The sequence below is a fragment of the Limanda limanda genome, chromosome 6 (assembly GCF_963576545.1).
Source record: "Limanda limanda chromosome 6, fLimLim1.1, whole genome shotgun sequence".
Classification (NCBI taxonomy): Eukaryota; Metazoa; Chordata; class Actinopteri; order Pleuronectiformes; family Pleuronectidae; genus Limanda; species Limanda limanda.
Window position 1 is genome coordinate 3,137,501 of NC_083641.1, and position 27,071 is coordinate 3,164,571.

Below are 27,071 nucleotides of genomic sequence, written 5' to 3' on the forward strand. Positions count from 1 at the left end.
TGCAATTGTGTGTATGACTGAACATCAGATGTCTTTGAATGAAGGACACGGTATTACATGGACACATTTCAAGTCTTGTGTCGTTTGCCTTTCATAACTCAGAGCATACACACACACACAGAGCACACACTTCGCCGTGAACATCACAGAGCTGCAGAATTCATGGATCATTGCACTTAGATTTCTACAGTGGGTTGAAAATATGGCCGAGCAGCCGGTATGTGAGAATGGTTGGCTACAACTCAATACACTTCAGACTATTGGAACACTGTTTATTTTTAGATGCTTTATGGTTCTTAGCGCGCCAGCCCTGGTGCTCTGGAAGCTGTCGTGGACAGAGAGAACACTCCTGTTTCTATATTCTCGATCAGTACTTTCTGTAAAAAACTTTTGAAAACTAGGGTTTATACGTACCTTTTTTAAGGGAATTGTTTAGATCCTGTAAGCAGTGGTCTTATTTTTCTTTGCCATTGTTTGCCCATAACTTTGTTTATTTGTATGTTATCAAAACCTGCTGATGACAACTCTGCATGTGTTCATGTGTCCTCATCCAAACATTGCATGTGTATTGTTTTCATGATTGCAGACACTAACTAAAGCTAAGCACAGGGAAACAGCACTGAAAAGAGCAGGACTGAACTAAACCAAGCCAAACTGAACGGGACTGACAAGCTGAACTGACAAGGAGAACTGGGAGCACAGAGACTAAATACAGAAGGGAGACAGGGATAATTGAACATGGGTGAAACATGCCAGGGCAGGGCAGATTACAACAGGAGCTGTAAACAGGATAAAGACAGGAAAGAAAAGGAAAGGATCTACAAAGTAAAACAGGAAATGAAAAGTTCAAAGTCCGAACGACAGCATGTGTCCCACAAACATAAAATATTAACTTCTTAATAACAACAATTCTAATTTTAGAGTGCGGAAAAAATATCCGTTGTTTGGTTTATATTTTTAGACATTCTCACTCCTTTTGAAATCCTGACAACCACGTTAGCCACAATGAAACTCTGCATGTGTACTGTTGGAGATTCAGTGTGTTATGGTAACTGTGACTACCGTAGCCTCAAGCTGCTAGCCTCAAACAGAGATGAGGAGCATAGCTGCACAGGTCTAGTAAGCTAGGCTCCTTCTCTCCGCAAACCTAAACATTTATTTATAATTCTACTTAAAGGTTCAGTGTGTAAACTTTAGGGACATCTAGTGGTGAAACCCCATGATTAGGCTGAGTACCCCTCACCTTAACCTCCCCTTCCAAACATGAAAGAGAACCTGTGGCAGCCTTCAGTTATAAAAAATCAAGAGGTGTTTAGTTTGTTCAGTTTGGACGACTGAAAGAAAACATATATTCCTGATGTGAATATAATGTAATTAAATTAAAGGCCTCATTCGACGGGTAAAGAAAACAACTGTTTGTACAATTTGTATGAAACACACTTTCTGCCAATAGATCCCTTTCACCTGAATGTTACACACTGGACCTCTAACACAAGATTTGACTTTTACAACATTTAGTGTTTATTATTCATTAACAAAGCTAACTTGAGGCAATTATCAGACTTTATTTCTCATTAAAATGTTGCTATAGAGTCCAACCCATTTTAAAGCAATGGGAAGAGGAAAAAAAAAGTCTTACTATGTGAGAGTCAACTGTTAAAACAGCAGCATTTAGCCCTATCATTGAGATGCAGCACGTTTCCTCGTCATTTTCACCCATCCGTCTGTCTCTCATCATTCACAGCTCAGCCTTATCATAGCTGTGACACGCTGTCAGGTCCCTGGTGCGTTCTCACATATCGCCACCACAGCACACTGATATATGTGCAAATGCTCATTTATACTGAGGGCTAATGGAAAGACAAAATCTTCCAGAAAGTCTGTTTTCAGCACCATGGACAGCTCCACTGCTGCTGTTTCTTGCCGAGCGGTACAGGACCGAGGACAGCGCCAGGCATTCTCCTCCTGTCTGTGTGTGAATAGCCCGTCTGTTGTCTGGCAATTTTCAGAGAACAATATTTCTAAACGGGGATAAGAACACGACTCTGCCATCAAAACAACAGCAGTGATGGCATTTGCAAAGCCTCTCCAGTAATCTAGGATCAACACATTAAACGTAAGCAGGCTTGATAATACAGTGTTAATCAAGACTAAATGTTTGGCTTTGGAAATACATACTCACAATTCAGTGGGGATGAAAAGAAAGCAGCAGCAGGTTTGATAAGAGCAGAGGATAGATAATGTATAGGCGTAAGCAAGGCAGGCTTGTTCTCCAATCACAACACGTCATAACCACTGCAGAAGTGTGACAGACTTTGTAGCATCTGCTGGCAAGCTGGACTGACGCCAGGGGTGCTGACACAAGAGCTGTGACTCACAACAACCAGAACTAAATAACACAGCTTTTATCAGGGCCGACGTACTGTATGTGCACCTCCTGCTGAAGGAGCTTTAACTGTTGAAAGGCCCTGGGCACTGTGAGTCAGTGCAGCTGAATGTGTAGAAGAAAAGGAGAAAATGTTTGTGCTGCTCACATTTTGAAACGAAGTGTCCATGGTAAAGAAACATCATATGTTAATGTATGCATTTGTGTAAGTACATGAGTTTTGGGATGTATAGGTATAAGCATATGGGATGACAACTGTTGCCTTCATGGAGAAATGGAAGGATTAATTGAAATTGAGCACAGATAGTAGAACAGACATGCAAGTAACGAGCACTTAACACAAACATCAAGGCAAAATCGCACAGGGACTGGTAGTGTGGTGTGCATTTGTGTGCCTGTGTTTGTGTCAGGCTTTGAGGGAAGAAGTAGACTAATGAAGAAAATAACAATTACCACTTGATTAATATGTGCGCACCGGCAGCCCACAACCTGTGGATAATCATCAGCCTTGCACACCATTAGCAAATACATGTTGCTAAGACTTTTTAATGGGGTTGTGTGTGTGGACTCACAATGAAGAGAGTGTGTTTGCCGCTTGCAGTGCTGAAGCAGGCAACTAATGCTCACACAGGGCTGACCTTAATATGGAGTTGTCCTCAGCAGTGACGCCGCAGCAGCCTTACACTCGCTTTAAAACATCTCATATTGTGAGCAAGCGAGAATCACAAAGGTAAAAAAGGAACACAGTGGAAGGGGTTTGAACGAAAAGGCTCAGTGTACAGTCAACAGGGAAATGCAGAAGACCAGATGTTGTGTCTTCAAATATCGTTCATTGAGTCTCAGTTTCAGTGATGTTTTGCAGGTTTAACTGGCCACAGTGTGATATATTTATATATATATATAGTATATATGCTTTTTATTTATTAAAGTAAGATGAGAAGACTGGTGTCACTCTTACGTCTGTGTACTAAACATGAATAAATATGACCAAGATAGAATAACTTAGCATAGAGAATGGAAAACAAAGGGAAACAGTTAGCCTGGCCTGATCCAAAGATTATACAAGCTGCACTTACCAACACATATGTAGCTTCCTAAGTTTACATGTTACTATTAGTATTGCTCTGTTAAAAAGAGTGTCAACGAGGGGTTGAAGAATCATTTCTTGGCTGACGAAGAAGAAATCCTAATTCCTTTAACTCTGTATTTAATATACCAGAGCAGGAAAGGAAACATAAACTGCATGGCCATCTTAGCATTGTTGCCTCCCGGCTAAAAGGCTCAAATCCTGGCTCAGCTGGGGTCTTTTGGTGTGGAGTTTGCAAGATCCCCCCGTGTCTGTGTGGGTTTTAGTCCAGCTTCCTCCCACAATTCAAAGGAATGCAGATTTAGCTTCAGTCTCCTGCAAACCTGGACAATATACTGTAAGTGGTATAGAAAGGTATACATGAATATTTCCATTAAAAATGGGAGGCAGGTAATATTAACAATATATATGCATACAAGTCACATAAAGTAAATGCCTATACTGAAAGCAGAGAGCTCTCTGTATGTCTGCACTCATCTCAGAGTGCTCCACTTGTCCAGTGTGAAGATTTATGAGTCACTGAGACAAAGATCTGCAACTTTCGCTCTGACTCTCCTCTCACTCGTCCTCTAATTCTCTCTATCTTCTCCCTCTGTTCATTTCCTCTGAGGTCACCTAGACCCAGCTGGCAGAGAGGGACAGGTCAGGCACTGTCTGTCTGTGTAACCCTTTGCTACTCATCACGTGTGTGTGTGTGTGTGTGTGTGTGTGTGTGTGTGTGTGTGTGTGTGTGTGTGTGTGTGTGTGTGTGTGTGTGTGTGTGTGTGTGTGTGTGTGTGTGCCATCACTATGTCACCATGCACTGAAAATAGAAGAGAGCTGGTTGGTGAGACTGGACTATAAGTGATTGGAAAACAGGAGCAAATGGACGGGAGAAGCACTCAAGTGGTGGCACAAGGAGTCCCTTTAAAATCCTGGAGAGCCTGTGCATGTGTATTCCAGTACTTATATCTTTGTGAGGACCATTTTAAGCATAGACCTTGCAGAGTGAGGGCATTTTTGCCGGTCCTCAATTTTTCAGTGGGCTGTTTGAGGGTTAAGACTTGGTGTGTGTGTGTATGTGCGTGTTGTCTATTGCATGTACTAGGCCATGAGAGGGGAATTAGCACGTTATAGTACACTTACAGCATCTCATCCTGAAGAAGTGGGCACTAAGTGCGTCACTGCAGTAATGACACAGCTACACCAAGGCACACATAGGTATGCACTTTTGTCTACATAATTCCTCGAAAGGGAATAAAAAGTATTTTATAGCCTTGACTATTTATTTTATTTCTTCAACTGAAATAAACAGCAGAGATTAACTGGAATGACACATACCTCTGGCAAGGGCAAACATCCAATCAAGTGGCACACATACAATCAGTCTTTTAAACACATCAGATATCTTTGTGGGGAAATCGCAAGACATGTCCCTGAAGAAAGTTCCATTGGAATATGTAAAGCAGTTTTTGTGCAATGATGCAACCAAACCAACCAACTAACCTACAAACAAACGGACACAGGTGAAAACAACTCCCTTTGTGAAGGTAACAATAGAGACAAATGTATAATGACACTCCAATACATTTCTGTTAATCCTTATAATTTGTATCTGTTGACTAATGACTTTCACATGAAGTGAAGCATTGTGAAAAACCCTGTCCCCTTACTTTTAGCCTGGGTCTGTTTATGGTTTGGGCAATTCCAAAAAAATGTCTATTTAAAATGTACTGTGATATTTCAGAGTGGCTTCAGCTGTGTTTAAACAAGGAAAGACAATGCAGCCAGGCCTGTGCATTGACCTCAATCCCAAACAGCAACTGCGAGTCTTAATGTCCGACGACCTCACTAATGCTTTTGTAGCTGAATGGAGGCAAATCCCTGCAGCCAGGTTAAAAAATCTTGCCATAAGAATGGAGGCTTTTATTCTGCAGCAGCAGCAGATTAATCCCCAGGGTTTTTGGATCAAATGCTCGGCAATAACATATGGGAGCATGGGTTTGGGTGTCTACTTTTGGCAATGCAGTGTATCTCATTTCAAATAAAAAGCAATGCACTATTACTCAATTCAATACAATTGTTAATAAAGCCATAAATACACCACTTATTAACCACTTTAATACATTCAGTTGTGTTTTTGCTACATGCTTCCTTGGTTGGTTGGACCAGGAACATATGATAATACATCTTTATTAACGTTTGACATTTATATAGATATGGAGACTTTAAAGTGGATTTTTCAACATTGATCTGCAATGAAAACCATGTGATATGATTACAAATCTCTGAAATCTAAAATATGTTGGACTTGTTTAAGTTCAATACCATTTTCTTTTCCCTCTTTCCATCCTTTCCCTTAACACATTTTAGGGAAACACAAAAAGAAGCAGCAGATTCTTTTTCCCCCTCTTTCCCTTTTCCTTTTTAACATGTGGTGGGGGGTTTTTTGTAAATATTTTTATTGATTTTCAAAGTTTTTTCTTTCACAAAAGGGAATGTTACAAAGAGTATAGATTTTGGCATAATTCAAGGGCTGTAATATTCATGAAACATACTGACAAATTGAAATCCCCATTCCCACCCACTAACCCATGGGGTTACAGATTAGTATATTTAAAATATGTTGGAAGAGTTTTGAAAAAAAGGGGGGGAAAGGGATGGCCGGAAGGAATAAAGAAACAATAGTGAAACCCCAAAAAATAAAACAGAAAGAAAAAAACACCTATTCTTAATCAACTGGTTCCTGAAGGAGTCTCGGAAATCCAGGAAATGTCTCCATGCTCTAATAAAGGTTTGTTTTTTTTTAGGCTCATTTTCTCTAGTTGCAAGAAATACTTGACATATTTGACCCATTGAGAGAAGGACGGAGGGGGACACTGCTTTCATTTTAAAAGGATCAAACGTCTTGTGTGGCAAAAGCTTTGACCACACAGGCTCTATCTAAAACAGCAGATTCTAACTTAATTCTGCAAAACCCCACTCTGGCCAAGTCTGATCAAATAATATCTTTCTCTCTATTGCTCTCTTACTCTTTGTATTGCAAATCAGTGATATCTGCTGGCAAGTATGGTCAGCCATGACCACTCGAAGATGAAGAGGAGAGAAGAGAGAAGAGAGAAGAGGAAGAAAAGGAAGAAAAGGAAGAAAAGGAAGAAAAGGAAGAAAAGGAAGAAAAGGAAGAAAAGGAAGAAAAGGAAGCGAGAGATGAAAACACCCACACTCCCTGTAAGATGCATTCAGTTCAGTCAGCAACTGAACTACGAGCTCGCACACACTGACTCCGCTGCAAACCACCACCACCCCCCACACTCCCTTCCTCCTTCTGCACCACAAGACAATAGTGTTGGACGAGAAAGAGGTAAAACAAAAGCAGTCGGATACTGTGTATAGAGAACAGCTGGAGGAAAACGTTAGTGCCAAGGCTACGGTGGAATACCTTGGATCGGCACTACTGAACTCAGATCTGAAAATAGTTTCAGCTGTGACTTTCTGTGCAGGCAACAAACACCCACTCAACGCTACTACACACTGATCTGATAATTAACACTGAGACAGAGAGGAAAGGCTTGGTTTCTCATTAGCATTAAAAAAAATAGCATTCGTTCAATATGCTGCGTGGGGCTGTGTGCTAATCGAGTCACCGGGCGTGTTGCAGATCTAGTGTCAGTAATCACAGGATCACAGGAGCCCTCTTTCTCCGCTTTGTTTGAAGGCGATAGCTTAAACGTATCCGCCCTGCCTTTGTCTTTGGTCTCTGATGTCGGTAGATTCGTGCCGGGATCAGAGCCGTGGTGACTAAGCCCTCCTTCTTGTCAAATGGCAAAGGGCTGTACAGAGATCAGCGCAGCTTTGAAAACAGTGGACAAGGTAAGCGCTTGTTTGAAAAAAAACAAAACGGTAACACTCCACGATGTCGCCGAGCCGCGGCTCCCCTGACCGCGGCAGGATGGGCTGAATTTGTGCCGCATCCAGAGTCATAGCATCAATTAACGATTTATTGAGCGCTCGCATAATGCACTTCCTCTCGTCCAAAAGGCAGGTTATAAATCTACCTCTGTTTTTCAGTCAACCCCCCTCCCTACTTTTTTATTTGCTTATGGGATCCTCAAATGACTATCCCCTTGTCTTTCTTTATCCTGCACACTCCAAAGCCCCGGCTTATACACACCCAGCCATACGTAAAGAAGCCCTATATAGGAAACTATACATTATAAGAGCCGGGTCAAATAATCCCACCACTTCACAAGTAGGAGTGAAGCCTCAGCCTAGAGACTGTTACCAAGAGGCCTCTTACAAAGACCTGTTTACGGACATAAATGTACAGCATATTTATCTGGATATTATAAAGCAGCAAAAAAAGGTTCCACCAACAACGAGACACACAGTGGGTAGGTGAATTAAAAAATACACAGTGCTGGTAATGAGCTATCTAAATTCAGAGTTCATATTGCTTGGAATTACACAAAAGCAGGGCTCTAGGGCGGCACTGGCAAAAACTCTACAGCTCTTTTTGCTTTGCTGCCAGAAGATTCTCCCTGTCGAGCGGCTTCACAGTCGGTCCTGGGGAAATCGTTTGAGCCACAGCTTGTATCTGTGAATGCAATAATTCCTTTGTAAACGACATCACCTCCTTGCACATTTTTGCATACTTGGCGGCTGTCAACATGTTGGCTGCACTCTATCACTCTCGCTGCATGTGCACCGGCAAACCCACACACACACACTGACAGAGATGTCAGCGCTCCAGCTAGCTCCGATTACTGACTGATATACAAACTAAGGCGATGCACAAGCATTTAGACACACACACACACGTCTGTACACATGACTCTAGGGTCCTGGCGATTAAAGGAAGTTGCACATCCACGCATCCCTGAAATAAAACGGTGGCTCGACAGGAAATGACGGGGAGAGAGGTGCTCAAAGTTTTCCTGAAAACAGCATTGCATATGTGTGCTACTACGGAGGCGGGTCCTTCACAAGACTCGACAAGAACGCACCACTTCAGCTGTCGTTTAAAAAACTGGAAGACACAGAGAAACAGATGGAGAGGTAAAACATGGAAAATGATTGAGGTTTGATGCTTCCCAGGGGTTCTGCTTCCTGCCAACTGTGACAGGCAACGAGAAAAAAGTGCGGGTCAGTGTGGCAGCAGATCGCAGACAGATCCGGGAGACACTTTTATTTTCTCCTGGATTTAACTGCACTGTACAGTAGCCCTGGGGAATCAATTAGAACCATGGTGTGCTGTTTTTTTCCACCCCCATTGACTTGGCAGTAATTTGTTTACTTCACAGCCAAGCTCTGGACACAAAAAGGAATAATAAATCAACCCTTACAATGCAACTATTCAGTTATTTATTACTGTATTAGCTGAATATATGATCGTATTGATAGATGAAAATATATGAACAGGTTAATCTACAGTATCCCCAGACAGGTAACAAATAGTCTCTGTGGGAGTTTACAGGCACACTGATCCATGAGCACAGCACATCATCCATCCCCATCACATCGGATCAGGCAGGTAAATCCTATAAAGGTAAGGAAGAGGCTTGACCTGGGGTCCGGGTCACGGCCTGCAGCAGGACCATCAGCATATGTTTTCCTTGCACATGCCACAGAGGCTCCAGCTGCAGGCAGCCAGCGGACCAGCGGGGAAGCACTCTCGTGTGTGAGGAGGCAAAGGAGGATGAGCAGTTTATTACACTCGTGGTGTATCTTGGCTGCCAGACCCGACTGACAGGTGTCACCTTGTTAAATCGCTGCGTGAAAGCCAGCCTCGGTCCACAGGGAGTCGATTAGCAAGGACCTGTTGCAGCGTTTACCCACTTACCCACAGCACATACCAGGCTCATTGGAGAATTGAGAGGTCCCGGTGCCATGAGGATAGAACTGTTAGACCTAAAATTAACTAGGTGCTGAATCAAAGCTGCCAGCAGTATGGCACACAATAGGACATCTGGCTGTCAACATCACATATAGACAGGATGTTGCATTGGGGATTAATCTGCACATGGTATGGAACTTTAATGAGCTAATTGCAGCTGTGCATTAAATTAGCCTAAACTGATAAATAGAGCCCGTGCTTTAATGTATATATGTAACCAGTACACTTGTTTTCAGGCGACTTCATTACTGTGTGGATTTGTGAAAGCTTTTATTCTGGGAGAAAAATAGTAGCTTTACTTTTATTGCACCCCCAGGTATGAACTTTCACAGCCATCGCCGTGGTTGCATATTTGCGTCGTAAGGATTTGATCTTCTTTATTCTTTCAAAGGTGCAAATCTATCCGTCAGTTGTGTGAATTGTGTTTTAAGTCGGCGTCCTCCTTAGATCCTCAGCGAGCTAATTATGGGACACACGTGCACTAACAAACACCGCTGGTACGATTATGTGTTACCCACTTTCAATTTCAAACATGCTGAAAAGCAGTAGGGGGGCTGTTAATAATAAATTGAAACACACAAAAAATACTTTTATAAAAAGATTATATCTGCTCCACTTTCTACAATCATTGACAGACCTTAACTGCTAAGACCCACTATCCATTAACACCCAACCATGTGATCCACCAACGTCTAGCTCCAGACAAAGGATATAACTGATGTTGCAATAAATCAGAAGATGATGCAAAACCGCAGGTCCAACATGAGATGACTTCCCCCTCCCACAAAAACTAGGCTATAATAAGGTAACAGCAAGATCTGTAGCAGCACGTGAAACGCAAGTCTAGGGAAGAACTGCTGTAGCCTGTGGATGCCAGAGAGCGTAAAACAAATACACACAAGTGTTATTGCAGGAGCTGTGTAGTAATTAAGAGCCAAAGTCCCAGAGGAGCACTGGAGAATTATAATGTTGTTAAGGAGTGATCATCAGACACACACACACACACACACACACACACACATACACACATACAGTCCAGCTGATATCAGATGAGATGGTCTGGTTCTCAGTGTGTATGATGGACGTCTCTCCACCCACACACACACACACACACACACACACACACACACACACACAGCCAACATGCATCGCTGAGCCGTAGTGCACACGCAGATGGGCACCACACAAAGCAAGTTGCCCTTCACCCACGTACCTTTGGTGCGAGCGGCGCTCAGACCCAGAGCCACTAGAGCCAACACACCGGCTATTCTCAGCATCTTCTCGGCGGAGATTGCGCCAGGGGCCAGGAGAGGGAACTGCACGGCGACCTCTTCTCTTCTTCTCCTCTTTCTTTCTTTCTCTCTCTCTCTCTTTCTCCTTCTCCACCCGCTCCTTCTTCTAGCTCAGCGCCTCGGGTTCTCTCCCGTCTCCTCAGGCAGAGAGTGCTGGTAAAACAAAAAAAACACACACACACTTGGCTGATGTATGTGGGACAGCAGACAGGCAGCGTGGAGCAGAAGGACCCCGGGTTTCCCGCAGCGCACCGCAGCCTGAGAGGAGGAAGGTGGAGGCAGCAACTCCAGCGGGTTGGTGCCGAGACGGGACCAGAGAGAGCAGCGCAGCCCGGGACCAGTCCGAGCGACGTCACAGGGAGGAGAGCGAGAGTGATGGATGCAGGCGCTTTTCTCTCCTCTCCCCATCCCTCCCTCTCTCATCCTGCGCCCTCCCCTCTCTCCTCCTCCCTCCTCCCTAGCTCCGGAACGTCCCAGCCCTCTCCAGCTACTCTCGTTGAGGAGGGATCAATAGCCGCTGTAGTTTGCAAAAGCATTGAGCGCCGTGTTTTATTGTGGCTGACTCCATTATCAGGTCCCTGGGTAGAGAACAATGTGGGATATTAAAAGCCCATAAAGAAAGTGTTGCTGCTGCCATGTATACACAATGAATCGAACTATCAAAGGCTATATGAATGCTGCTGTTAGGCCATTATAAAGTCAGGACAGAAGTGCATGCTGCGGTAATTAGCATGAAGCACAGATGCGATAACGAGGGCCACAAGCATGTTGGTGATGTAAATACTACAGTACTTGTTCGGGCTTAATTGGATGCAATTAAGTGTGCAGCATTTATATCTGCCAAAGATATTGAACAATTACAAAACAATAACGCATTTAGAAAAAAAAACTTGTTTTTACCTTATCATATCTTATCTTATCTCGTCTTTAATGTGTCAAGCCGAGAGAAGTACAGCAGGTGTGCATCTACTGTTTTGTTTGTTCCAAAGAAAGTACTGCAGTCATAGCCCTGAACTTAATAATTTCGACTTTGATTTAATTTCATAAGGAATTATTTTATTATTTCGATACTTTGTTTAATGTATGTTTTTCATGTTAAAGTTAGAGTTTGTTGATTCTTTGTCTTCACCCCCTAAAAGAGTTTAACTTAAAATATTCAAAGGGAGACACTAGGCAGAGTTGGACATTAATATAATAGCAGAAGTTCTACCACATTCACCAGGTATTTATCTCATCATAGTCTTTATACTGCTTCTTAAAGTTCATATTGTCAGTCCTGTCTCAAATATGCAATGGATTATTTTCAAATCCCAGGAGAAGTTGTCCTGCCAAACAGAATGTTTGACTGTTTCCAATGTTTCACAGAAGGGGGAAAAAAAATCCTGATTTAATTTTTTCAGTTTGTCTATTAGGTGTTTGCAGGCATGTGTTGCTGGCATGCACGTGTGTGTGTGTGTGTGTTTGTTGGTTCAGGGCAGCAGGATTAATAATAACTTTTTCAATTTCTCTGAGTAGCCTATCTCAAAGGACCCTTTCTCTTTGACTATCTCTGCTGGTTAAGGATTATTCTGGGAGGCAGAGAATATATTTCCAGTGTTATCTACAGGGAAAGAAAAAATAATAATACAAACAGATGACAATGCAAAGATTTGAATCCACACCAGCTCGTGAAGAAATTTAATTTGGTCTTCGTCTCACTGGGAGATGACCTAAGTGGTGTCTCGTTAACAAAGACGCTTTCCTGGGCTTAAAGCAACAGCGGAAATGAGCCATGCTTTCTTCAAACCTTTTTTGGGCCTGAGCAAAATATATATTCACAGCCTAGTTTAATTATTATTATAGTATTACTTTAATAGGAGCACAAACACTGCCCCGAAAGCAATGAATACATAGGTCCCTTTTAATATCTTGCTCCCTATATCATCAAATAATGCTTTTCCATTGCTTGAGAACATTTGAGGACAAAAAATACAAAGCGAACAGATTCCACAAAGCTTTACAGATGAACTACAGATCTTCCACAAATTACAGCCATTAATCAGGGAAAAACAAATACGACCGAGCAGAAAAAACTGTGCACAAAATAACTAATCTTAATCTAGCAGGGCAAGTCACCTGGGGGCTGCAGCGGCGCAGGATGTTTTCTGGGTTTAATATGACTTTTTATTTCAGTGACTGGGCTGCATCAGGCAAAATACTTCTATTTTTTTCATTAGGGCTATTTTCAAAATTGCAACCAGCTGCAAATGGCCAATTTCCTTAGGATTTTCTCTCTGGTCTCCAGGTTTTCGTTGCCTTTTTTTTTTCTCCATTATTGACACACATTATGCCCACCAGGCTTTGCCTACCCATCGCCCTGGGAGGAGTGAACTGCAAGCTATGATACTAATGTGACATCACACTGTGTCCATCTGTCTGCACTGAGTCCGGAGGGGAAAAAAAACAAAAACAAAGTTCCTCTCGTACTGTGCAGTGCATTAGGGCGAATCTAACCTGGCTGAGGACTTTAATGAGCAATCCTGTTTGTCTCCTGTAAGTGTTTCACTTTTGGGAGATATTAGTGACACACGCAATAGGAGGCCATTTGCTGTGTAGGCTGCTAAATGAGAATGGAAACAATAAGAGGAAGATGAGGATATTAGTTTAAAGTTAATGATTGCAATGCGAGGTAATAAATACACAATGGGCTGTGGGAGCTGTCGGCCAGCTCCTCCCAGAACAAGCAAAGCACCTACAAGGATTTGAATAAAAGAGTCAAAAACCACACCTGACCTGCAAGCGCTGAAATGAGATCAACTATGTGAGGAAAGTTCTGATCACAAATTCATCGAGCTCTAACGAAGTAGATGTAACAGTTTGGTTTCTTATCGATTTTTGCTCTTTGAGTAAAATCTCAAGGCTGCCCAGGGCTGCCGCCACATCCATTTATGATCCACTGCTGCCGAGCGCCATGCCGCTAATGAGTCGCCCTCTGTGCTCCTGGGTGACATTTCCCCCCCAGTGCAACGCAGAGATGCTTTTGTCGCGATGCAGTCTTACAGCCGACAATAACCTGCACGTTAGATTTCAGGCACTTTGCAGTGAATAATTCAACACCATCATCGAACCTAGCATACTATATAATTGACAACGCAAGGATGAGTAGTATGAATGGTCAAGCTACTGCTGGGGCTAAATGTGGTTTTCAATGTAACTATGAAAATACAGAGCTGCAGAAATTATCAGTTTAAAGCAGATTTTCTCATTTGTCTTTCATCTGAGGAATTAACACCTAGGGCTGCTGCTGGACGGACACATTTTTAGCAGGTGTGGTTGGAATTTGCTCTGTGCACAGCGAGTGTGACGGATAGAGGAGCTCACTCATGCATCTTAATATAATCATTTACTGAACACATGTAGAGAAGGGATCAGCCATATTCCGTCATCTCTGCAACCACATTGTGTTGTTATTAGGTGTATAATCAGAGAGGAGTGACCGCCTGTCATAAACATTTCTTACACCAGAGATCTAAACCATAGATTGCAGTAAAAGTCATAAACCAACAAATCATCCATGTTAGTGGGTGGGACATGGATCAAATAATAAAAAATTAAATAATCAAAGACATCAATACATTTTTCTCAAAGACGTTTTATGTCACTTTAGGAATTTCACACCACATCCCATTGTATGTTCAAGTGTTCATGTTTCTGGTAAATTTTGTTTAATTTAATTTTATGATGCTATAAAAACAGCAAACACAGCTCCATCCCCTGTTTGCTACTGCGGAGACTCTGGCTCTAAATATGCAAGGTGGCAGCAATCATATCCTGGATATCGAGGCTATCGATGCATCACCCAGCATTATACACAGACATATAAAGATATGAAAGCAAAACTATATACTGCTTTCAATCCAGTTTTATACAATTTCATCTTTTTCTTTGCTGCCAAGTCTGTTTGACACAGCTAGAGTTCCAGCTGAAAGAAAAAGGCTCATACTGTCATGCACACAATAAAAGTAACTCTAAGCAGGGCATTATTTTAATGCAATACAAACATTTAATTATTGTGAGATCTACACATGCCATAAAGAAGCAGCGATGATATAAAACGATGATTCTAAGATCATTAACTAACACAGTTGCACATTTTCTGCAGGTCTGGATTATGGATTACATTACTTTACATATCGTCTGGTATGATACTTTGCTTATCATTTATAAAATATTGCCGCTCTGATACCAGGAACTTGTCCGTTTGTGCCCACATGCTGCAAACACCGGCTTCAGCTCAGTGAGGCCAAATGACGATAAGATATCCTGAGTATGTTGAAATTACTTGGAAGTATGGCCTCAGGGTGAATCTTAATGTGTGCGCATTAGCTCTTAGGTAACGTGTTTAGACATTAACATGTCATGTTTTTTTTTCTTCCCATGGGATACATTTCAACTTGAGATTGTAGAGCAGGTCCAGGCTGGCTACTGTAGCTCCCCCCAGCTGCTCATGTCAATCTTCATCTTGCCTGATGCTGCTCTTGGACACGATGCAGCATATTCTCCACCTCGTGCCTTTGGACAATCAACCAGCGGCTTCCTCCTCCACTTATGTGTCCCTCAGCTGAGAGGTCATTTTGACTCGAGTGATCACCCTCTTGTGTTTTCTATTGGTCCCATCTTTCAGCCCACGTCTCCTCCTTCAACCTCTCTTCCTCCAAGTGCCTCCATCTTCTCCTCGGCTCGACCCACAGCCTAATCACGCCACTGTAACCGCGTTCAGATCTCTCCATCCACCCCTCTCCACCCTCGCTCTCCTGTTAGTGTGTTTGACAGAGTGCAGTGCCTCGCCTGCTCCCACTGACAGCTGGCTCAGGAGGAGGAGGGGGACGAGGGAGGAGAGGGGGGAGAGAGAGGCATAGAGATAGACCATCATTCCCCTGGCTTTTACCCCCCGGCTCTTTCTGAGGAAGTGTCGGTGATGCCACTTTGATGCCGCCTACATCATGCAGAGGTCTGGAGCTACGAGAATGCCTTCTGGCCCCGTTTTGCATCGCCTCGCTGTCAGGAACTGGGCCAGAAGTTGTCATCTGCTCAAAGTCTCTCACATCTCTCAATCCCATTACTGAAAACTATAAAAGCAAATATTATTTCCTTTCTAGTCAGACAAGGAAAACGCTCTTTTCCAGACCGATTTTTTTTTTTTCATTCTGAACTAACTTTACTGAACCTAAACTTCTTCTCTCTGCTTTTTGTCTTCAGGTCGAGAGGTGAGAAGACTGACACTGCTAAACATAAAGCTACAACAGCAGCCAGTTATCATTGCTTCGCTTTAAAACCAAAAACAAAAGCAGTTTTCAAACATGAACTCTGGAGGAAGTCCGGACCATCAGGTCGGCGTTGGCCCGTATCACCACAAACTCTGTTTATCCATCCTGAGATATTTGTTCTGTTTTTTGTTGTTGTTTTTCATCTGTTGCTTTTAGAAACTTTACCAACACACCCACTAGCTCTCAATGAATCCTTCAGAGAATCTCCTGCTGTTTTCTAACATGGGCTCACTCGAACATTATCCAGAGTTTTTCTTACGGCGCTGACCGGAGAAACTCAGCAGAAAGTTCAGATTATGTCAGAAAGCAGCTGAAGAGAAACCAGCGTTGCTCTGACTGCCGTGACAGTGAGGTTTCCAGGCAACCAGCTGAAAGCACCCACCCCCATATTATAAACTGTTTGTATCCTATACTTTTGGTGTTTAACAAACACAATATTATAGCACATTTTAATTGAAACTTGTAGGTGGCTTCTTGTTTCCCCAAGTGGTTATGCTAAGCTAAGCCTACTGGTTTCAAGTCTAGATATATGCAGTGTACAATCCTGGGAGTGATTCCAAGCTTTTTGTCTAACTCTTGTTGTAAAAAGCAAAACTTTTTATCTAGGGCAGAGGTCTTCAACAGGGGGTCCGCGACCCCTAGGGGGTCCGCAGAGGTACTGCAGTGGGGGTTGCAAAATTTTGGGTTGATTAGACAATTTTTTATATTTTTAAAATGTAAAAAAAAAATTCGACAAATTAAAATTGTTTTAAATACACATTAACATGTGTATTGTAGCAAATGGATAAATGGAGGCAGAAGAAGTCATCTTTTATTCAGCGACACACAATAATAAAAACATGGATATATGAACCTGTGTATTATTTGAAAAGCTTAATATTGAATGCACGATAACAGGGTAGCTATGTTTATACATGGCACTAGGCCCAGTTTAATATAAAACACAATTTTTTACAATATATATAGTAGGGGGTCCCTGCTCCATCTCTCCATCAGTTGGGGTCCTTGAACTGAAAAACGTTGAAGACCCCTGTTCAATGGGGTGTTGAATAAATGTTTACTATTTCATATTTTGCGTCAAACCAAAATAAAAGCATGCATTGTGAAAACAACTATCAATTTCTGCAGCCAAAAACAGATTTCAATACATAAGCAGTGCAGTTTACAGGCCTGACATCATAAACCTAGTACTTGTTGTTGTCCTATCTGTTGTTTTCTGACAAGTTGTCTTCGTGCTCTGACTCTACTCCCACAGGTTTTAAGATTATATAATAATGATGTTTTGTCAGCTCAATCATCCAGCACGCACACTGTCTAGAAAAAGGTTAAATCCAAATTTCATCCTGGAGTTTTGATTGAATATGTTTCACGATTCATTTGTTTTGCCTCTCGGATTATCAGCAAATCATTTTCGATCACAGCAGTGCAGTGATTGGTAATGAAACCTCTATGGATGTCGTTTAAAGATAATTTTACACAGCCCCCTTGTGTCATACTGTGCTCGGCAGATCGGCTTCCTGCACAAGTCTGTCTGATCTAATAATTCTGGTTCTCTCAAAACCTCAGATGCTGTAGGTTTGTTGTTCTTCTTCTTCTCTTCTGTGTTTTCCCTGTCCGTTCAGTAGCTCAGCATTTATTATTCTCTGTCCCTGTTCCCCCCCCTCTTCAGCTCTGTTTCTGGCTCTTTGTGCTGCTCCACTCTCCACAGTCACCAAAGCTGCTGCCGTCTTTGAATAGCAGGCTTCCTCTGGTCGCAGGCAGACTTGGCTACAGCACAACAGGCTTGTTTGTGGGTTTTGGCAGAAATGCTAGCAGACCTGAATGTGTCTGTTTAGGGGATTTTCTGTAGTGTTCTTATGTTATTGTGTGTGTATGTGTGTGTGTGTGTGTGTGTGTGTGTGTGTGTATGTGTGTGTGCGTGTGTGTGTGTGTGTGTGTGTGTGTGTGCGTGTGTGTGTGTGTGTCTGTGTGTGCGTGTGTGTGTGTGTGCGTGTGTGTGCGTGCGTGCGTAGGGGCGAAAAAAGAAAATAGAGAAAGACGGGCACACATACACACAAAGAATGTGCATTCCCTCACTTAACCTCGGGAGTACCCAGGTCATCTCACTGTGACCGGCCTTTGCAGACCCATTCATGCCACAGTCAGACCCTCCCGTCTCTCCACATCTGCCATATCAGTCACTTACAGATGGAGAGCTCTTACCGACTCTAAAAGGTAAATCAGACACACACAAATCAAATTTGAATAAATACAAACACGGATGAGAAGCACTGTTTCGTTGGAAACCTCAAACATCTCCCAGTGAGCATAAATCAAGCCAATTTCTACCACACAAAAAAACAATCCCTTCCTCGCTGAAAAGAAGCTCACACGTACCGGCTGCTCGCGGTTCAGGCAACATCACAGCTAAAATTAATTTGACTTCACGGCCTCGGCAGTGTACAGACCAGTCTGAACAAACAGCAACTGCAGCACTGTGGTGTGTTATGGCTAAAAACCAACACAAGAGGTGAGGTTGATGAAGAACTGTTTTTTCACCTCTCAGTATTCAACTTCCCTGTGTAGAGGGCCCAGGTAAAGGTCACATAAAACATATATGGAGCTGCCTGAGGGATGGAACCACCTCCACGCAGGTCTCCAATTTACGAAAGGTCACGATGAAGCAAGATGCGGCCACCTGCTGCACTAACGATGACCTGACATTATTCAGGCGGCTCTGTATTAAATGCATACAAATAACTATTTCTCATAATGTCAGGCTCACTATTGCGAAGTGACAGGCGTTGAAAGTGAAAAACTCAGACCACAGTTTGAGAGCTGTGGTGTGAATCATCTCTATCTCCATTTGTCATCACACAGGATGAACAGTGAACACGTGGTTCCTGTCGTCTGCTTTTGTTCCATCTGTGGCCGAGCTAAGAACTTTGATAAGATGCATGTGAGTGTGTTGTTGAGGGATGGTTATGTGCTGTCATTTTTCCATGTACACATGATCAAGTAGCGATGTGGAGTTTCCTAAATGTCCACAACAACCCCTCTAGTCTTTTTCCAGACCTTACATCTCGATTGTTTAAAAACTAGATTCTCTTTTTTTTGGATCACTTTGCTACAGGCATATACAGATGCCCCTCCGTTTGGCAAAGCCTAGAGGACTGGAGTGCTGCTGGCACAGGCAATGAGACACTGAAAAACAACACAACAGCCTCAGCTGCCTCAAAGGATTTAGGACTAAAGACCAACACAAGGCAGTGCCAAGTGACGTTAAAAGCAACCAAAGGAAGAGCTGATAAGGATGACGCAGGATGACGGAGGATAACGTCTGACCATGAGCCGCTTGAGATGTTGTAACGATATGGCACTGTATACTTTGCATTATAAATTGTAAAAGTGTGTTTTGTTAATCCTGTTGTTTATGTTCAAAGTGTTCTCATGTTTTCACACTGTGTTTCTGTTTCCTGTTTTATTTTGTAGTCTCTGTTTCTTGTGTGTTGTTTCTGTCTTCATTTTCTGTCTGTGATTGTCTGCCCCAGTCCTCATGTGTTACCCCTGTGTTCAATTGCCCCTGCCTTCCCTGTGTGTATTTAAGCCTCTGTCCTTCCCTTTGTCCTGGTCGGATTGTTCTTGTCTTGTTCTTGCTCTTGTCTTGTTCTTGTTCCTCTTGTCGTTCTGGTCGGTGATGTTCTATGGTGCTGTCCTTTCCTGCGTTCCTGCCCTGATCTACTGAGCCTCTTGTAAGCTTCCTTGTGCTCCCCTTTAGTGTTCACGTTTGTTTTGTTAGTTAAGAGCTTGTTTAATTAAAATTACCTTTTATTTTAAAACTCTGTGTCTGGGTCCTACTCCTCCCCCAAGTCCTTACAGATATACTGGATACATAAATCCCAACAACCCACTTCCACAAAAGTCCGTAATCATAGACTAAATTCAATCAACTTTGTTTCGGTTTGAACATTCTTCAGGCTTTTTTTCTATGTTTGGCAAAATTGTATCTTGCATTTTTGAGAGAACTGGTTTTCCTCCTGGACACCATGTGTTGAGGTTGACTTCATACAATGTCCTGGGTAATGTGTCACTGGACACCAAAAAGGTTTGTTTGGTCTGTGTTGATCCAGCTCGCGGCTACATTGCATTCTAAGTGCTACATTCTGTGAAGTCAGACTCCTGTGACACAAACAAATCTCCGAGAGTAGGATGACAGCTATGGCTTTGTATAATTATTATTATTTTTTTTTAAACTTGACATTGGAAATAGTCCTCGGGTCCTTAGCAACACATCTACCGAAGTTGAAATCAATGGGATCAGCCGTTACTGAGAAAATCTGAATATAGCCAGATAGCCAAGATCGGATATCACGCTATTCTGCTTGAAGTACACTTTTGAATCATTTAGTTAACTCAGGTTTAACTAATTCAATCTAATCTAATTTAAAAAAAACAACATTTGAATTGAGTTTCCTACCCTGTGGAGTTCTTGACCGGTAGCACTGTGTATTCAGATTTTTCTGAGTTTGACCTTTAGACCTTGTGGTTTGAGGACATTTAGGGTAAGGACATTTTGGAGGCTCCTCACTTTCAGAAACACTTTCAAATGGCTGTTTATAGTTTTAATGTTTAGGTCAGAATTAAGATGAGATTAGTTTTACATTAAGGCATTTGGTAGTTGTAAAGGTTAAAGTCAGGGGAAGGGGCATGGACATTTGGTGAAGATCTTTTTCACACACAAACGAAAAATCACACACAGAAAGTTTCTCAACAGCAGTGACCTAAATCTGGAAAAAGAAAGTAAAAAAGAGAATCTGGTGATAGATCAAAAATGTAAATCTAATGGATTTTAGTTTTGTATTGTAAAACTTAAGTTCAAATGAACCCTTTTACAAAAGATACAAATCCTATTTAGAAAACACACAAAATAAAGGTTTATTTTAAAAGTTAAATTTTATTCTATAAAATATACTATCACAGATGTTGATTTTCACATCGCACATCCCACACACAAACAAATCATGTACATTCTGTGAGGTGTTTCCACCTGTCACTGTGTATTGTCATCGAAAACTATTCTCTTGCAGAGGGATTTCCACATCCTCGTCTTTCTTCCAGAAGCCATCAAAGGAAAAGTAATACAACAGTGGGTCCAGACAGCAGTTGCAACTAGCAAGACATGTCAGTGGTGTGAGATAAACAGCCCGTGATCTGGAGAAAGCTACCAGTGAAAAAGGCAAGATAAATACGCTGAACATCATCAGGTTCATGATGTAAATCACCATGACATTCAACTTGTTGTTGACCCTGGAAGATTCCTTCAGATGTCTGCGTAGGGTCCAATACACCATGGCAGTGCACACAAGGTTGACTGCCAGCATGGTAAACACTAACACTACATGAACATATGCAGTGGGATATAAACCATCCTGACGGTGATCATATTCAAAACATTTTGAACCATTTTCCTTGCCTAAAAATGTATATAATGACATACTCTCCGGTAAGGTCAGCCCCAACACAAACAGCCAAAGGAGCACAACAGCTCTCCATGCGTTGGCCGAGGTTCGTAGAAGGCGTGACCTCAGAGGATAAACCACAGCCAGCAGTCGGTCCACGCTGATGAAAGTGATGAAGATGGAGCTGGAGCGGATGTTGCTGAAAAAGAGCATTGCGGTACAGACACATGCAAAATTGCCCAGCGGCCAGGTGCCCGAGGCGTAATAGTAGACCCTCATGGGCAAGGAGATGACGAGCAGCAGGTCTGAGACTGCCAAGTTGACCATGAAGACAATGTTGGGGGATGTGAGGCTGTGGCGGCAGAGCAGAATCCAGAGTGACAGAGCATTGAGAGGCAGACCCAGTGCCGTAACAGATCCAAAAATTAGAGCGAAGTAGGCTGTTCCATATCCTAGCGAGGTATTGTTTGACATCTTTTGCTTCTGTGAGAGAGTCCAGGCGAGAGCATCAAACTGCGATATCCACCACTGCTTGTGAATTACTGCGAAGGTTTTGTCTACGCATTGAAGTGGAGTGGCACACCCGACACAGGAAACCGCTCTGACAAGAGCCAGGAAGAGGTTTCACGTGGCGTTCAGCTGTGGTGGGGGTTTGAAGTTTTTGTTTTTTTCACAGCCACAACAAAATATGTTGCACCTCTCTAGTTATCCACAAGTGATTGCATTTCAGATAGTTTCATACATTTATTCATATATTTACAGTGAAATGTTAATAAAGAGGGTGTGCAGGAGGCAAAAGGCACAGGCTTTATTCTGACTCTTTTCAAGTGGCTCCATTACTCTAATTGTGGTTTAAAGTACCAACGTCTCTTGACACACCATCTGTAGTGCATTGGCAGATATGTCCTGTTGGAATTCCCTCTGAACTAGCAATCATGGTAATTAAGCACTGTAGATCTACAATAATCACACAGTGTGCAGAGAGGAACAAATGACTATGATTATGTTGCCACTGAGTATGTGTCATATGCATTGGGTGCGTGTTGTGTTGCATGACTGATGCATTTGCGTGTTTATGTTGGACAAACCTGTTGAACACTATGAGTATTAGACACCTTATTGCCCCAATCCGCAACTTCATCAGAATTTTGTGGTATTACAGTTTAAATTTTTCTTTTAACTCTCTCTCTATATATATATATGTATGTGTGTGTGTTGGGAGGCAAAGTACCGAAGAAAACAACAAAAACAAAACAAGTTTTCATTGACTTTTGGCTACAAACTGGGACAGAGTGATTTAAGAGGAAGCTGTGAGGAAGCAGAAATTGTTTCCTGTGGGTTTACTGGTTTTCAAGTTCTGCATTGGTACAACTGAGTGTGAACGCAACATTAAGAATGTGTGAAACAGGGTGAACACAGATGCTTCCAGTTAAACGCCGACATCAGCATGCTTATGTTTAAGTAGATATAACATTTACCATGCTCCCTTTGTTAGTTCAGAGTCTTAGCGTGCTGGCTGTTAGTGTCAAGTAGTATTGAAAAGTAGACAATCAAGTACAATACAAACATATTTAAAAGAGCAGTTTCTTTGGGAGAGGTGTACTGTGTGAAAAACATCAGACATAGAAGACAAAGAGGGTTTGTGGTGATAAGAGCCAACGCCATTGTCGATGTGCAGTAAATAAATTCACGTGATCTCCGCAGTGGAATTTATAGGTTATGTCCTACCTCTGTCTGTTGCACTTGAGTCTGAGCAGAGTTTCTTATATATGAAATACTCTGTCCCTTCTTACTCTCTCTCAGTGTGACCATTTTGCATGTAACTATGGAAGAAGCACAATCCTCGTCTTTAAGTTATGTGTATGGTGATTTTGTCAGGTGATGCTGTAATTATGAAATCAGGAGTCCAGCAGTGCAGGGCAGCGCAGTAGCTTGGAAATGTGACTTTTTTAGGTTTAGGTTTACATTTCTTAATGGGCCACGTTTAGTGACTATTTCAAACCTGTTCCATTGTGTAATGAATGGTCGGCCATATCAAAATACTGTATACTATATACAGTAGAACTTGCAAAAAATATGACAGAATGATTTCATGTAAGAATATATATTGTGAATTATTTTCTGACCAATAATCAACCCTCCATTAAATAACACAATTTTAATGTAGTAATATGAATGGGGTGTCAATGACACATGAAGAAAAATACACACACTTTTCATAACATTGGGTTTTTTCTACCTGTGCACATGGCAGCATAAACAAAAGAGCATTAGGATTTACACATCATCACACACCTGCAGCTAGTGGCAGGAACAGAATACTGCAGCGGCCACCATAATATCATTTGTACCGCCACCGTTTCATAGTGATGTGAATTATCACCGGGATCAGTCCCGCTGTGTCTGTGGCCCAGTGAACCGTTAAAACATTCATAAAGTCTTCACCTTCCTCTGCGGGAAGGCAGAACTCAGCATGACATTACAAAATATAAAGGTTTGGTATAAAAGTAAAATTTTATTATTATATAAAAATAAAATCTTAAAAATATATTATCACAAGTGTTAATTTTTACATCGCACATACACACACAAACAAATCATGTATATGCTGTGAGGTGTTTCAACCTGTCACTGTCTATTGTGTGTCCAAGGGGATTTCCACATCCATTTCTTTCTTCCAGAAACCATCAAAGGAAAAGTAATACAACAGTGGGTCCAGACAGCAGTTGCAACTAGCAAGACATTTCAGTGGTGTGAGATAAACAGCCCGTGATCTGGAGAAAGCTACCAGTGAAAAAGGCAAGAAAAATACGCTGAACATCATCAGGTTCATGATGTAAATCACCATGACATTCAACTTGTTGTTGACCCTGGAAGATTCCTTCACATGTCTGCGTAGGGTCCAATACACCATAACAGTGCTCACGAGGTTGACTGCCAGCATGGTAAACACTAACACTACATGAACATATATGGTGGGAAATACACCACGTCTCTGAATGTGCTCATATTCAAAACAGTATGAACCATTTAAATTGCCTAAAAATTTATATAATGACACACTCTCCGGTAAGTTCAGCCCAATCACAAACAGCCAAAGGAGCACAACAGCTCTCCATGCGTTGGCCGAGGTTCGTAGAAGGCGTGACCTCAGAGGATAAACCACAGCCAGCAGTCGGTCCACGCTGATGAAAGTGATGAAGATGGAGCTGGAGCGGATGTTGTCGAGAAAGAACATTGTGGTAAGGACGCATGCAAAATTGCCCAGCGGCCAGGTGCCCGAGGCATAAAAGTAGACCCTCATGGGAAAGGAGATGATGAGCAGCAGGTCTGAGACGGCCAAGTTGACCATGAAGACAATGTTGGGGGATGTGAGGCTGTGGCGGCGGAGCAGAATCCAGAGTGACAGAGCATTGAAAGGCAGACCCAGTGCTGTAATAGATCCAAAAATTAGAGCGAAGGCTGAGTTCCCCTCAAATGTTCCATTTCCCAGCGAAGTATTGTTCGACATCTTTTGCTTCTGTGAGAGAGTCCAGGCGAGAGAATCAAACTGCGATATCCACCCCTGCTTATATCCACAGAACGATCACTGCGAAGGTTGTGTCTACGCATTGAAGTGGAGTGGAACACCAGACACAAGAAACAGCTCTGACAAGAGATTTCACATGGCGCTCAGTTGTGGTGGGGGGTTTGAAGTCAAAGAAAATCGCTTTTCAAAATTTATATTTTTTTCACAGCCACAACAAAATAAATTGCACATCTCTAGTAATCCACAAGTGAATGCATTTCGGATAGTTTCATACATTTACTTTGCATCTAATTCTGGTTATGTTGTACTTATTTTGAGTCATTTGGCATTTCCTAGTGTTGCTCTGCTTCTCTTTGTAGTCACTTTGTAGAGTTCCATGTGGTATTTTATTCCGTCTTTTTTGACTTTTATGGCCTCTATTTCCCATTCCCTTTGCATTGTTTTGTGTCAATGGGTTGTCATCGTCTCTTCCCTTCACCTGTCTCTCTACTGCTCCACTGTGTGTGTGTGTGTGCATGTGTTTGCGTGGGTGCCTGTGTCTCCTTGTAGTATGTTTCTTTCAGTGACATTTTGCAGCACCCATTACTGTGTACGTCCCTGGCCCTGTACCAGATAGTGCCTCCATCAATGAATGGTGTAAATGATAGTGGTGCTTGTATGCAGATTTAGTCACTTTTAGACACAGCTAGCTGCGCTCTTTCTCTCCCTCTGTTTGTAGTATGAATGCTAAGCTAAGCTTAACAACAGCTGGCTTCATTGTCTTGTTTGCTATAAAGGCACATGAGTGACATCCATCTCCTCATCTAACTCTCAGAAAGTGTCTTAATTTTATACATTTCTAAAGTGATCCTGAAGTCAACACAGTAAGAAAGTATGAGTAGTGTGTAACGTGATAAAGTGTGGTGGAATAACCTTGGCAGATTTTTTTTACTATCTCAGGTAATATACGTGGATAAAAGTGCATCAACAAAAAATGCTGTGGTTATATTTTAATATGTGAACTTCACTGCCTCACAATATTATATTTTTTCTGATTGAATAAACTATGTTACCAATATATTGAGAAAATGTACACCTATCAAATTGCTTCTCCACATGCCTGTGTTTGTTAGCTCTTTGATTAAAACCTTTGTAAAAATGCACTCAGAGATCGCTGTGGGGAATAGTTGTGTACAATCACACTAGAGAAGCAAGCATCCAAACTCCATTCCTTTCACCTTTTGGGCCAAACTTCTATTTACCACTTTGGGACTTTTTCCATCAACCTCTCTCAACCATTAACTTTAGAAAGACTGAGATCAAAATTGCTGCTGTAATCACAGCAATTATGTGATCTTAGCCAGTCTCCCATACTGAAATAAAGATGTGGATTCTTTCAGGAGCGTAAAGCCGGCTGGCTTGTCAATGCATGCAGGACACAAAACAGCCTAAATTGATTTCTCTGGTAAAAGCAAGGACGCCATTCCATGGGCCTTAATATTAAAGAAACTTGAGTGCTTCTCAAGACAGATAATCTTTGTCATTAGTGCTGCAAGTAAAAACACAGCATTAAAATGCTTGGCCTGCTGCTGGCGTTGACAGCTAGATGGACAGAAAGAGTGGGGAACAAATGTGGGAGAAAGGCAGGCTCGTCTCTCTTTTTCTGTGTTCGTAAGCAACGAGTCAAGTTAATTTCAAATTGAGCTTTCTCGAGTCTCCTTTTTAAGTTCTGCTCTTTTTCTTTTCGTCAACGTTGCGAGACTACGCATTTTTTGTGGCATTTTTGGAAAAGGCTCCAGAAATGATGCCGGGATCGTGCTGTAAAAACATCAGGCATACTTTGAAGACTGATATTTAGGAATGTGTGGAATTTGGCTGGATTGGATTTAAAGGGACTGTTTGGCCTTGGAAGAGCGTGTGTTCTACTGCCTGCCACTTTAGTTATCTCCACCATTATTTTTTCGTCTGCCTTTCTCTGTCCGTCGGTAAGATATTAGATCACAGAGCTGGTTGCAAAAAAAATGTCACTTCCTTTAACGTTGTGAAATATGGAGCTTTGCAACACTGTCATAGATTGTTTGAAAGAATAATTCATGCATCTTGATGAAAATGTTCAGGGGATGGATATTTATTAATGTGTGTAATTTGTTGCGGATCCAAATAAAAATCCAGATCCAGTGAA

The 27,071-nt window shown here is 42.1% G+C and overlaps 3 protein-coding genes across 3 annotated transcripts in view; all 3 read right to left on the minus strand.

Moving 5' to 3' along the window:
- LOC133003504 (calsyntenin-2-like) overlaps positions 1-27,071 on the minus strand; it is a 314,181-nt gene that overhangs the window by 241,785 nt on the left and 45,325 nt on the right. Inside the window, exon 3 of the mRNA XM_061073253.1 lies at positions 10,559-10,790. Coding sequence (XP_060929236.1) covers positions 10,559-10,622 — 64 coding nt within the window. The 5' untranslated portion in view covers positions 10,623-10,790. The remainder of the gene's footprint in view (positions 1-10,558; positions 10,791-27,071) is intronic.
- Positions 20,923-22,238, minus strand: LOC133003898 (lysophosphatidic acid receptor 6-like). The gene has a single exon (XM_061073720.1). The coding sequence runs from the start codon at positions 21,853-21,855 to the stop codon at positions 20,986-20,988; it is 870 nt and encodes a 289-aa protein (XP_060929703.1). The 5' UTR covers positions 21,856-22,238; the 3' UTR covers positions 20,923-20,985.
- On the minus strand, positions 24,005-24,892 carry LOC133003627 (lysophosphatidic acid receptor 4-like). Its single transcript, XM_061073415.1, has one exon. The coding sequence runs from the start codon at positions 24,890-24,892 to the stop codon at positions 24,017-24,019; it is 876 nt and encodes a 291-aa protein (XP_060929398.1). The 3' UTR covers positions 24,005-24,016.

Excerpts from the sequence above, each read along its gene's own strand:
- LOC133003898 (XM_061073720.1), bottom strand. The coding sequence starts at position 21,855 with ATGTCAAACAATACCTCGCTAGGATATGGAACAGCCTACTTCGCTCTA.
- LOC133003627 (XM_061073415.1), bottom strand. The coding sequence starts at position 24,892 with ATGTCGAACAATACTTCGCTGGGAAATGGAACATTTGAGGGGAACTCA.